The sequence below is a fragment of the Urtica dioica genome, chromosome 5, assembly GCF_054948205.1.
Source record: "Urtica dioica subsp. dioica isolate 48M chromosome 5, U.dioica_male_clone48M_v1_H2, whole genome shotgun sequence".
NCBI lineage: Eukaryota > Viridiplantae > Streptophyta > Magnoliopsida > Rosales > Urticaceae > Urtica > Urtica dioica.
This window is the reverse complement of record NC_142760.1, coordinates 3,352,808-3,366,017: the sequence shown is the minus strand read 5'-3', so window position 1 is coordinate 3,366,017 and position 13,210 is coordinate 3,352,808. Positions and strand designations below refer to the sequence as shown.

Here is a 13,210-nt window from a genome sequence, read left to right as displayed (position 1 = left end):
GAATTTCGTCGACTGACGTTTTGACGATTAGAATAAGGTATTTCACATACCTTAGCCAAAAATGAAAAATTGACTGTTAATTTTCTCTTTTTTTTATTATTTTTAAAAAGCAATATATAAATATATTATATTTTAACAATGAGGTTTTCTAAGTCACAAATTACCGATAAGTAAGCTATAGCACCTCTATAGCTGTGGAAATGTGTGTATTTGTGTTGACATTTGGGAAGAGTAAATCAACTTCGAAATTAACTAATTCTTCAAAAAAACCTTTTAGTGCTTGTAAAATTTGTTTTGCAAGCATTGCTTATAAGCTATGCCAGTGAAGTGTGTGGAACTTTTAGCAAGCAATAAATGCACGGTTTGACATTCATTAATCAAAATATATTATATTTAAACAGTATTATAAATAGCTAACAATATTTAAAAAAAAAAAAAACAGCCGATCAAGGTCACTCAATGCGAAACGAACAGAGGTCTTTCCAGAAGAATTTTCACGCCGAATTTTCTTATCAGAACTCAGCAAACTCCAAAAATCTTCAAGCTTCTCCTGCTGCAGCTGTCGGAACACGAAACATGATCATCAATCCAAGCATGTAATTATTATAAAAGTTTCAAAGAAAATTAAAAAAAAAAAAAAAAAAAAACCTTTAATTTCGTCGGGTTTCATGGCGGGAAATAGTAGTACTTCCTGCGATCACAAGTGGAAAAAATAAAAAAGTTAGTGACAGCGAGCGAGCGTCTAAAATCGTTAATTCCATGAGAACCAAACAAACCTTAATGTTCTGAGAATCGGTCAATATCATGGCGAGTCGGTCAATGCCCAGTCCCCAGCCACCAGTGGGAGGTAATCCGTACTCGAGAGCAGTGCAAAATGTTTCATCGAAGGCCATAGCTTCATCGTCGCCCGATTGCCGATCCTGAATTAAACCCAACAAGTACTTGAGAATCCAAACAAGAATATACGAGCATCTTCAACGTACATAGGTTAAAGTACGTACAATTTGACGTACATTTCTAAATAGTGCACTCCAATGAATTTTTATATGTTGAAAAGTTGCAAATATAAAATCTAAACATTTGCTATATGTATCTCATGTTTGGTATAAACCATCTCCAATGGAACATTTTACCATGTTTGGTATAAAGCATCTCCAATGGAACATTTTACCAAAATATGAAATTTTAAGCATATGGCTATTTTTTTTTTCTTTTTTTTTTTACGCAAATTGAGAATTCTACTTTTCATGCTATTATATCATTGGTAATCAATAAATGTATCTTGTGCCAAATTTAGTATAATGTTATTTTTGCTTTCAACTTGGACATCAAGTTGAACTTTGGAAGTTGTACGAACGAGAAAAGGCACCTGATTGGATTTTTTTTTTTTTTTTTTTTTTTAACAATACTATACATACCTTCAATTGTTCAGCGAAACGGAGGCGTTGTACCAAAGGGTCATTCAACTCGGTGTATGCATTGCAGAGCTGCGGTGAAGAAGATTATCAGTAACTGTGTAAAACACTGTTTCAAACTCTATGCTCGTAAATAAACGGAGAATTAACAAGAGAAAAAAACAAACATGAGGTTGGAAGAGCATCATACTTCGTGCTTGTTAATGAACAATTCAAAGCGTTCGGTCAGGTATTCTCTGGATCTGTGATATTTTGCCAACGGACTCATTATCTCTGGGTGGTTAATAATGAAAGCTGGGTCTACGCATGTTTCTTCCAAAAAGTGACCCACGAGCTGACACAGGATAACAGAAGATGATAAAACCCCAAGTCAATATCATCATATATCACACATCAAGGCTAGAAATTACTTTTTTCATATGCAAAAACATCATCCTGATCTTATTCGGGCATTTAATCTCGACAAAGGGGTATATATGTAAAAAAAAAAAAAAAAAAGTGGTGAACCTTATCTAACAACCGCGTTGTTGTCTCGGGAGGGGGACATTTGATTTCATACTTCTTACAAGCCTCCCTCAGGTATTTATTTGCTTCATCTCCATTGAGATCCTTTGGTATATTAAGATTTGCCATTTTCTCTAATTCCTCAATCATATCAATCCTTCTGCGGTGATGAAAATCAAAAGACGTGTTACGCAGATCAGTAAGATGTAATAAACATTCAATTCAAGAGCAGAGAGATTATACTAAACCTGAAGGGAGGAGTGAAATCTATCTCTATAGGGTCGTTATCGAGCCCATTCGAATGATACTTGATTTTATATCCACCAGTAAGTTCTTTGACCATTCCTATACAAAGACGAAGATTTGTTAGCTCACTACTCTTGCATTGTTGAAAGAAAATCTCAAGCCTTACCACTTAACAGCTTCTCGGTTAAATCCATCAAATCATTGTAGTCCGCGTAAGCCATGTAGAATTCGCAGGTGGTGAATTCGGGGTTATGCGTCAAATCTATTCCCTCGTTCCTAAATTGCTTGCCGATCTCATAGACACGATCCAATCCACCGACAACTAGCTCCTTAAGATAGAGCTCTGGGGCGATTCGCATGAAGAGTCTCATGTTTAGGTCGTTGTGATGAGTCACGAAAGGCCGAGCAGCTGCTCCTCCGGCGATCATGTTCATCATCGGAGTTTCAACCTGATGAAAAAGTCCGTCAAGGAAACAGTAAATTGTAAGAATATTCACAGTAATAATATAAACACGGGGAAGTAATAGAGCTTGCAGAACTGACCTCCAAAAAATCAAGGTTATCAAGGAACCTTCTGATATACTGAATGACCTTGGATCTAGTCTTGAATATATTCCGAACCTCGGAATTCAACATCAAGTCTAGATAGCGCTGTCTGTACCGAGTCTCCTACAAGAGCGGCGATATAAATCAAATTAGTAGAGAGAGAGAGAGAGACGTGACTGTGAAAGTGTAACTACAACTGAGAGAGGAATTATAGAAAGTGGCAGAAAGAACAAAAAAAAAAAATGGAACTGACAGCAAACATCTGATCTCAGGTTTGATCCTCACTCATCGAGCACTTTTTTTTTTTTTGTGTGAAACTATAACTACTTATATTGACGAAGGCAAAAGCCATAATTACACAAAAAGGAGAGACGAGAAAAGCAAAGCCCCTGAATCCAATGCCAATCCAGTACGCAAACCCAAAAGGCAATGCAGACTCGAAACTCCAAAACAAAAACAGGGCCCTGCTTTCATTTACTTTAAGTTTTAAGACCCGACTAAGTACTCGTACCCACAATCGCCATTAAACTTTCAGAAATTTAGCGATATAAGCCACATAAAATAAGCGTTTGCGTTTTAGCCAACATTTTGTAAATTTTTCGTAAATAGTCAAAATGTTTCATAAATAGCCAAAAATATGACGTAGCCAACGTTATTTACACATATTTACTAGAAATTTACTCTGTGTTTTTTTTATCATTTTGATAGCGTAAATAGATTTACGTGGCTATTTACAAAAAATTAACGAAACATTGGCTATTTGAAAATTTCTAACGTACTGGACCCTAAAACTTTTTGCACATATTCCCATTTATCTTATAATAATGAGGAAGAAATGATAAAGGCGGTAAGAAATATGGAACAAGAAACATTTCACAACTACAAATGCAAAAATAACATAAAGAGTGGCCAATTCGTACCTGATCTTTAAGAGTATATGCCTCGGGATTCCTGGTAGTTCCAGGTACCCACGCCTCAGGTTTCTGCACAGTTACAGCATCGGAGTAAAGAACCTAAGTAAAATAAAATAAGAGAAACACAACATTTATTTACCTTCAAATTGTTACTCTCTGAACCAGGACCAGACTTTTGCCTTGGCATCATATGCAGGCAATGGGACAACACAATGAATGATTTAGGAAAAATACTCAGTTCCCCTCTTTTAGTTTTCCCTGAAAATCAATTCAGAATATATAAACAATTATACCATGAACCATCAAAAAATCGAAGCATTTTGAGTCATAACTCGATGTCTGAGTAACTGATTTTGGCTTTGATCTACCACACTACCTATTAAGATTGTTTGAGCCTTTCATATTGGAATTTCTGTATTACCTAGCAATTTAACATATGCATTTATTCTTTTAGGTTTGCCACATATCTTAGTTCTTCACATTTTACTTGGTACATCAACCTGGAAATCTCAGCAGATCTCTAAGATGACTAGTCTATCGATTAAGCGAACCAGGCTAAAATCAGATTATTTAAGTTTATTTCTATTAATGTGATTAATTAATTAAATATTCTATCAAATCAAGGATTATGACTGGAGTCTATAGCACAAACCTGGAAATCCAGTGATACCAACAATGTCACCACGTTTGACATTGGAATGAAACTGAGAAAATCCAGCTTCGCCCAAGTCTGACTTGCTACATTAATGGGAAGTTTCAAAAGTTACAAAATTACACAAGATAAGAAGTGGAAGAAGGATTCTTAAAGTAAAAACAAAAAAAATACCATTCCAAGAAACAGGGAGCAATTCAGGTTCTTCAAACAAAAGTTAAAACACGTTTATAAGGAACAGACGCAATGGAGCCGATAAAAAAATATTAAATTTTGCAGAAATAAAACACCATCTTTATTCCAGAAATGCGTTCACTCGAGTGTAGAGAAATTATTTTCCCCATAGTCGAGTAAAAAAAAAATTAAAAATAAAAATAAAAATGGAAACAAATTACCTCGCATCAGCCATAACTTGAACTTTAGCACCACCCCCGTGCAAGTCGTAAAAGAACAGCATTGACGATGATGCGCGTTTGCTCATTATTCGACCTTTAATAAGAAAGAAAAAACTTCTAAATCAATAAAAACCAAGAACATTGGTTCAGGAGTAAAAGTGATCTCGTGAGTACTGAGGCAATATTTCGACAACTTCAAATTATTATAAAATATTATCCATGTCTCAGAATTCGCATTACCAGCCAGAGACACCGAGGCATCTTCCTTGTGATCGCCATTTCCCAAGCCTTCATACGCACTTATGTATTCGAGAATCGACATGGAAACAAAGAACTTATGGGGGTACGGATTCAGATTCTTGCCCTTCAGACCTTCAATATATTTTTTCCTGTTTGCAAGGTATTGCTATAGCCAGAGAGAGAGAGAGAGAGAGAGAGAGAGAATATTAGTTATAATAAGGTAAATTAGGGCATTATTAAGCATTTTATGCCAACAAGGTTTAGAAGAAAGATCACATTCTTACCGTTGGATCCATGTCTTCATCATCGACAGCTTTCTTACCCTCGTTACTTGCCGTGGCGACAGCCTAAAAACAAAAACAACGGATCTTGAATTATAAGAAGAAAATTTATAAAACTTTGAGAGCAAATAATTATATTCCATTTTGTTAGGAAGTTGATGAAATTTCAAGTGAAATTGTCAGAAAATGAGGAGAGAACATTATGTGGCTGCTGATGGGTATTAATATTTTCCTCGCTATTCCGAAAGGAAAATAAATGAATCACCTTTAGTTACTAATATACTATTACCAGCACTAATTTACCTTAATGTAAAAAAAATCCACAACTGTTTCTCAAGTCGAATGAAGTGAAATATTCATTTAGTTTATCCCCCCAAACAAGAACAACTAGTCTAGACAGTTTTTACTTAAAAAAAAAAATTAGAGAGAATATATCATATATGTGTGCGTTAGTAGGGTGTTCGATATTTCACTGTGTGCCCTTCTCAAAAAAAAAAAAAAAAAAAAAAAAAAAAGTCTATATATTTCATCATTTTACTGAAGCGAGAAGCTCAAAGATAAACCATTTCTGAATATACTCTGTACGAAAGCAATTCCCACATTACACCGATTCTGGTCCGAAACAAACTATTTCTATTGCTTCAGGGCTAAAAAAAGATGGAATAAAACACCGAGAACGTTACTCGCTGAATACAGTAAAATAGTGTTGTACCTTTTTCGCCTTTTCCTCTTCTTTTCGCTTCCTCTCTTCCTCCTTCTGCTTCATCTTCATTTCTCTCTTGAGCGCACTGAAGAAGAGGAATTAAAAAGAAGGCGTTGGTAAAGTCGCAATCGTAAACTTCGAAAATTCACTTCCTTTCTCGGCGACCAAACGACAGGAAAAAAAAAAAAAAAAAAAAAAAAAGGAAATGGTGTTTGGCGTGGCTTACTTTTTGCTCTTGACGTCGACGGAGGAAGAATCGACAGACATTTCCGATATGGATTTAGCCGCTTCGTCCACGGAACCCTCCATCGTCACCGGGTCTTCTGAAATACGAGTAAGGGAATGAAATGAAGGCCCGGTTTTTAGGGTTATTTCCGGATTAATTTTTAAAGATTTGTTGCAACTAGTCTACGTATATGTTTAGGATTATAAACTAAAGTTTTATTTTATTAAAAAAAAATAGTCTTATATTAATTAATTTAACTAAAGAGTAACTTAAATGAAATTTAAACTATTTTTTAAAATGATTAAATTTATTTTTTAATTGATTAAATTTATTATTTAGTAAATTAATTTAGTGTGGATACAAATCTGGTGAGCTATTTTTTTTTAATGAAATAAAACTTTAGTTAGAATTTTAAAAGCAAGAATTAAAATTTCAAGGTATTGCGGGAAATTTTCGTCGAAATTGCGTTATTTTTTGGATTCCGGTACAAAAATGACATTTTGGTCATTTCACCACTTTATGTCGTCGTTTTGTCGTGGAAATTCGTCGCAATTTCCATGTCGTTTCGCTCTGAATGTCATTTGGAAACCTTATCTTTGCAAATTAGCGACGTATCCTCGTCATTTCGACCGTGCCCACATTATTTCGACGCCATCCGTCATTTCTTGGTAATTTCAGCGACGTTCCCGTGTTATTCACGATGTTTTGTGCTGACAGTTTGAGTTTGTGACGAAATCGAATTGTTTTGATTTTTTTGGAAAAATCTTGCTGAATGGAAGATGTGTATTTATGTTGTGTGGTTCACATATGTTTTTCTCAAATTTTTTTAATAGAATCCAAATTTATTTGATATTTGAGACTTAGATTTCAAAATTAGAATTTATTGTTGTTTTTGATAGAACCCGAATTTATTTCATGTTTGAGATTTAGATTTCAAAGTTAGAATTTCTTGTTATTTTGATAGAATCCGAATTTATTTTAATGGGCTGACTACTGTGATCTCCAAGCACTAACCAGGGGTTTATATCAACTTCACCGTCACTCAACCTACTATTGAGTCTTTTATCTATGTTGAACTTAGTATGCGTTTTGAACTTATATTTGTTTTTGAACTTATTACGTGTTTTGGACTTTTGTTTATGTTTTTCTTATGATGTGTGAACTTATTACGTGTGTTGGAGACTTGAATTTGGAGTTTAAACTTATTACGTGTGTGTTTGAAACTAATTTTGTTACGTGTCAGAAGTATGGATTTTATTTGTTGTATTAAAAATTATGCAACATTATTTCCGTTGGCATTTCCGTGTTTTCTAGAAATTTCCGTCGGCACAATATTTTCAAATTTCCATATTTTTTTCGTCGTAATTCTCATCGGCCACCGCAATTTTCTTTTTTGAGGCCATCGACACGAAATCGGTTGTTGGCATTTCAATCATTGCTTTAAGAGTTTATGAGATTGACTAATTGCAACAACTTCTTTTGTGAATTATTGGGCTACTGACCTTATTGCTCATTAATTTTAATCGTGAAAGTTGCGGTTTTGGTCCAAAGATTCTTTAAATATAGGAGAAAAATAAGAAAATAAATATCCTACATTATGATCTGATGGATGAGAGGAAAAAGTAGGATTTGTAGTCAAGATCCAATGGTTCATGATTAACTACAAAATATGAAAGAATAAATGAGAATTAAATATCTCTAGGATCTTCATAGAATATCTCATTTCTACTACTATAAATAGGGGTCTAAGAGAAAGCAAAAATGACACAATTGCATGAGCAAAATTTCGCCCATCACACTCTATGTTGGATGAAATTCTCTCTATCTCCCTCTCCCTCGGAAATTCCGTGATTTCATTCTCATAAACACGGTACGATCTAAAGTCATAAATCAGAGTCGTAGTGAGATTCAGACTATGCCCACACTATCTTTTTATTCGTCTCGGAGATTACGCTTCGGAATACTATAGTGTCATCTTCTGAGTACCATACAATGAGAGTACAAAAGCCATTCCCGTAGATCTGATCGTGGAAGATAAAGCTTGAAGAAGGAGTCGGAGGAACTCGAATCGAAAGCTTAAAGAACGCATTGAAGATTCTTAGCTAAGGAGAAACCCGTAAGTTTTTCCTTATGACTCTTCTGTTTAAATTCGGTTGCTTGATATTGCTCTCATGCTTATATTAATAAAATTAAATCTAGATCTTGTTACATATAACCAATTTTAATTAGCTCTTGTTAGTGTAATTATTTTTCCGCATGGTTATATGGGTGCATAATCACCAACAAAAACAAGCTCTTAGGGAGCTAGATAGCTAGGATACCTTTTCTTTTTTTCTTTTATCATCTCTCTTTAGCCGACGTTCCTCTACGCATAGAGAAAAATCTTCAAAACTTTGCTCTTTCAAACTATCAAGGTGAGAGTCCATCCCACCATTTTGTGTTGAGTGAAAGTTAGTTTGGTGGGAAGGTGATATTGGATGTAGACTTGAATGTGGATCATTTGGATGAGCTTGGTGAAGATGCAAACTTGTCCATGGGAGTGCTTGGTGAAGTCTTCATTCCAGAGCAATGAAATGGCTTGGTGGAGAGCTTGGGACGAGTGGTGGTGAGCCAAACGACCATCCCAACTAAGGAGGCGAGTTTAGCTCGGTGAAATTCCCAGAGACTGGGCCTGGGCGTCACGCCAAGTCCGAATGGAGGTCTTGTCGAGGTACTGGACTCGGGCACCACGCTGGGTCCGAGGGGATAACTTACATGCCAGAACAGGGCATTATGTTGGGACTGTTGGAATGGATCTAAGGTTTAAGAAAAAGTTTAACGCTTCGTTAAGCGGCAGAATTTTAAAAAAAAAAATTTCAAGTAAAAACGGTTTTTACTAACCTAGACAAAGAGCAAGTACATATAAATAAAAACTATTATGAGCATATAAGTTTACTAACCTTTCTTGAAGCTTGAACTTTGAGAAGCTTTTGGAAAGTTGCAACGCTCGTCTCCCTCGCAGCACGTCTCTCTTTCTTTCCTCGGCACCTCGAGCAACCACGAAAGTTTCTATCACTAAATCACTCGAAATAAAATGAATTAGTGAGTGGACACTTTTAAACACTACGACTTAAGAACGAGTCTTGAAGTCGCAGAGCTAAACTCTAGGTCAAATGAGGACCTAGGTGCCAAAACAATAAAACGAAATTGACTAGAGAGAGAGAGGAGAGGGGCGGCCACAAGTTCTAGAGAGAGAGGCTCTCAATCTCTAACTTATGTGGAATGAGAAAACAATGAGAATGAGGACCCTATTTATAGGAGAAGGGTTAGCCTTAGAAATGGGAGTTTCCTCTTTTTTCCAAGCATTCATGAGCAATCTCTTATTGCCCATTATCTCCATATGCGCCCAACATTTCCTTTCCCATAAGGGATTTGTTTCCTAATTTGTTTCCTCTTCTTTGCTTGTCTTGGCCGCCCATATAGTTTCCCACATTGGGAAATTTGTTTCCTCTTTTCTTTTGGCAAGTATCATGATACATTTATGCACAAAATATTCTCTCTTTCTTTGGGTATTATGGGCGCCTATCACCATCTAGAAGGGGTTTCTAGAAGCTTTTCCATTTTGTTCATGACAACATGAAAAAGGCTCATTAAGAATTTTCAATATAATTCTTATGAAATGAAATTAATCCACAAGGCCCAATTAATCATATTATGGCCGAGTGTTACTTGTCATCAAATGACAATGTCAAAAAATTTATTGACATTCATTTCATCCTATGTCTCAAAAGACAAAAATACCATTTTGACAATTTTCGTTCTTGTTTTGACTTAGCTTCCAGTTTAACTATTCATGTTCGATGTGATTCGTGACAGTGACCTCATGGATCCAAATGAACAAAGCTTGAGCTAAAATACTTGGACTCAAAAGTTCACAAACCTTTTCCAAGTTTAGCTTAATGTCAACTGACTCCACTAAAGAGTTGACACTGAAAATCTCTCGGTTCAAATGAATTTATTTTCTACTCAAGAATTCAACCTAATTGTAATGAGTGGATCCACATAATATTATCAGTGTTTACCCTTCATGAATATCATCAGCTAGTCGGGATTTACAAAATTACCATTTTACCCTTCTAGCTGTTATTTCCTCAACTCCTTTGTCGCTTGTGAATAAGTTAGAAACAATGCATTGACGAGGAGCTAACAAGTCACATTGTTTCATCCAAAAGAGTCAAGACTCAATTTGGACACTGGCCAGTTCATTTATTCACACTCCAAGGAACAAAGCATGAGGTGATATACATTGCATTTCAGCAATCTTGTACATGAATTCCATATCTATGAGAACTTCACAAAGTTACTCATGACATTCTCACAACTTAGTACCTCACCAATAGGCCTTGTTCGGAATCACATAGTGAGTCCAAACTCTGACTTTCTCAAATGAGAATACTAAGGTGTGAAATGACATGTCTCATTTCAGGATTAAGGTAAGCACGATGCAATTCATACGTAGTGACTTCGAGACATAAGAGGTTAAATGGTTTGTTCTTATCTTGTCTCTAGAAGTGCACTGGTCAATTCAGTACCTTCGGAAGATACCTAGAAGAACTATAGAGTCTCCAACTCTCAATGCCTCATAACCAGACATCATAGATTCTTCTAACAATCATACGGAGGTCAATAGTCCTTTGACCCTTAGATTGCGAATATATCGTTTTAAGCAAACTACGAAGAGTTTGTTCATGCAAATCTACATTTGTCTCTTCGTAAGTTGTTTAGTTTGTTTATGGACTAAAGACTAAGGTTTTATCATAAAGCTTCAAACAAGGAAGATTGAATGAACGTTTCAACTTTTTATTAATGAATAAGCAATTACAAGCAAGAGTCTTCATGAGACTTTATTACATCAAATGTAGAATATAAAGATTACAACTCTTCTTGTGGGCACCATTGACAACAAGGACTGGGTGGAGAACATGCCTTTGAGACCGAGCCCGGGCACTATGTCAGGTCCGGGTGAAGAACATGCCGATGGACCCCGGGCACTATGTCGGGTTCGGGTGGAGAACTTGCCGAGGGATTGGGCCCGGGCACTATATCGAGTCCAGGTGGAGAACATGCTGAGTGACCGGTTGGAAGTGCTTCCGAGAGCGTTGACCGAGATGAGGCTTCGAGAGGTCTTGAAGTAAGTGTGGCATCCGGGGAAGGGCAAGAGGTTGTCAAGGCGGACTTGGGCAAGACATCTGTGGTCGTGAACAGTTCGGTGAATTAGTCGGTAATGACTCTTGTCATTCCGATGGTGTCCGATTTCCAGCCTCCAGCTTCATCAAACAACCATTTGATAGCATGCTTCTTATGTCATTGAGGCACTTTCTTATGGAATTACTTCGGTTACGGTCCCCATCTTTGAACCAAACCGTTCTCACTACTACAAATTCACATATTTGGTGCGGATAGGTATTAGGTGCGACATGTCGCACCTAAACACATATTAGGTGCGACATGTCGCACCAGATAGTCCTCCAAATGACTAAAAATTTCGCTAATGTTTAGTGGTATTCGGTGCGACATTGTCGCACCGGATATAAAAATATCGCACGGGATAATATCAGGTGCGACGAATGTCGCACCTAATACTATCAGGTGCGACAAATGTCGCACCTAAAAGTTTTAAAAAATTTAGGCGGGCTTAAAATCCCTCTTTTTTTTTAGTATCCGGTGCGACATGTCGCACCTAATATGAGCAACAGGTGCGACATGTCGCACCTGAAAGTATTAGGTTAAAATTATAAAATAACTCTATTTCTTCTTCTTCTTCTTCATTTTCACCACTCCATTCTCTCTCTTTGTACCTCTGCGCGACAAACATGCTCGATATCGCCTCTCCTCCTCGCCGCCATTGTAAGTGACTCTCACTCTCTATTTCTCTATATCTCACTCTATTTCAGTCTATCTTACTCTCTTTCTCTTTCCCTTTCTCTGACGACGACCTTGCTCCGCGGAGACCTCAGCCTCAGCCTCAGCCTCTTTCTCTTAATTTGGCATCGGCGCTAGACGTGCTTTGCGAGCTCGGCGTCCTTGGAGACCTCATCGAGATCGACATCACGTCGGAGAACGAGGACGACAAGGACCGGACAGAGAAATGCCGGCGACAATGGCCGAAGCTACTGAAGAAGATTTGGACGTTTGGGCCGCGGCGAAACGGCCCCAACATCCTCTTCACGGCAGACCCAGAAGAAGAACCCGGTGGCGGAGCGGCTCGACACCATCGTAGTTTCACTGTTCCATATTCTAATTTGTAATTTTTTTAAATTATAATAAAGTATTAGGTGCGACATGTCGCACCTAATACTCGTTTTTTGATATTTTCTTAAGCCAAATAAGTGCGACTTCGGGTGCGACATGTCGCACCCGAAACCTATAGCGACGGACTATTGGGTGCGACAATGTCTAAAGTCGCACCCGAAAAACTTTCGGGTGCGACATTCTGGGCATCGGGTGCGACTTTCGTCGCACCCGATGCCTATATTGGTAGTAGTGTCTGTATACCAATTCGTTGCTGGAGATCTGCTAGTCTTCCCTGACACCATTGACTTAGTAGGTGACATCAACGAGCGAGCCGAGACATAATCAGGTTGTTTCTATCTTTCTCCAAAGCTTCTTCCACTATAGCTCCACACTTTGCCTCATTGCTCCGAGCTTCATCAAACCTGAAACTTCTTTTCGAACCTCGTTGCCTTGCTTTTGTGTTCTGGTCTCCCGTGGACTCAAGAAGAAGGGATCGGTGATCGTACCCTCGGAGAGGTAGGTGTGTGACTTGAGCGAGTGGCCACTCCTCCATCCATCTAGGGTTAGTTAAGCAGCGATCCAAACGCTACAAAATTTGCCCATCATTGTTCTTTCTTTGCCACGTAAATCCCGAAACTCCTCCATCTGTTTCTATGCCCCATCTCTTCTCATGTACGTGCAAGAGTTCATTAAAGTCTCCTCCAACCAGCCACGTTTCTAAACTCGGTGTATTCAGCCTCCGTAGAAGATCCCAAGAGTGACGCCGAAGATGAGTTTCTGGATTTCTGTAGAAGCCGGTGAAGCGCTAGCTTCTA

General features: G+C 37.5%; 1 protein-coding gene across 2 annotated transcripts; it reads right to left on the bottom strand.

The window, feature by feature from the left end:
- Positions 1–227: 227 nt before the first annotated feature.
- On the bottom strand, positions 228–6,287 carry ATKRS-1 (lysyl-tRNA synthetase 1). Of its 2 annotated transcripts, none has more exons than XM_089614894.1 (17): positions 6,123–6,287; positions 5,906–5,981; positions 5,197–5,259; positions 4,913–5,078; positions 4,673–4,766; positions 4,278–4,363; positions 3,765–3,883; positions 3,632–3,694; positions 2,709–2,834; positions 2,332–2,614; positions 2,168–2,264; positions 1,923–2,079; positions 1,606–1,749; positions 1,419–1,487; positions 777–920; positions 649–691; positions 228–559 (listed from the first exon to the last, which is right to left on the bottom strand). In XM_089614894.1, the coding sequence occupies exons 1-17, from the start codon at positions 6,203–6,205 to the stop codon at positions 540–542; spliced, it is 1,833 nt and encodes a 610-aa protein (XP_089471020.1). In that variant the 5' UTR covers positions 6,206–6,287; the 3' UTR covers positions 228–539. The 2 variants fall into 2 exon arrangements, with proteins under 2 accessions (XP_089471020.1, XP_089471021.1); XM_089614895.1 differs by having other exon boundaries at positions 228–553.
- Between the last annotated feature and the right edge of the window lie 6,923 nt (positions 6,288–13,210).

What these genes read in the sequence shown, in the direction of transcription:
- ATKRS-1 (XM_089614894.1), bottom strand. Translation starts at nt 6,205, where the DNA reads ATGGAGGGTTCCGTGGACGAAGCGGCTAAATCCATATCGGAAATGTCT. An exon ending in GTTTCGCTGAACAATTGAAG is followed by an intron (nt 921 to 1,418) that starts GTATGTATAGTA and finishes GGTTTAATTCAG; the next exon opens with GATCGGCAATCGGGCGACGA. An exon ending in GAAACCCGACGAAATTAAAG is followed by an intron (nt 560 to 648) that starts GTTTTTTTTTTT and finishes GTGTTCCGACAG; the next exon opens with CTGCAGCAGGAGAAGCTTGA.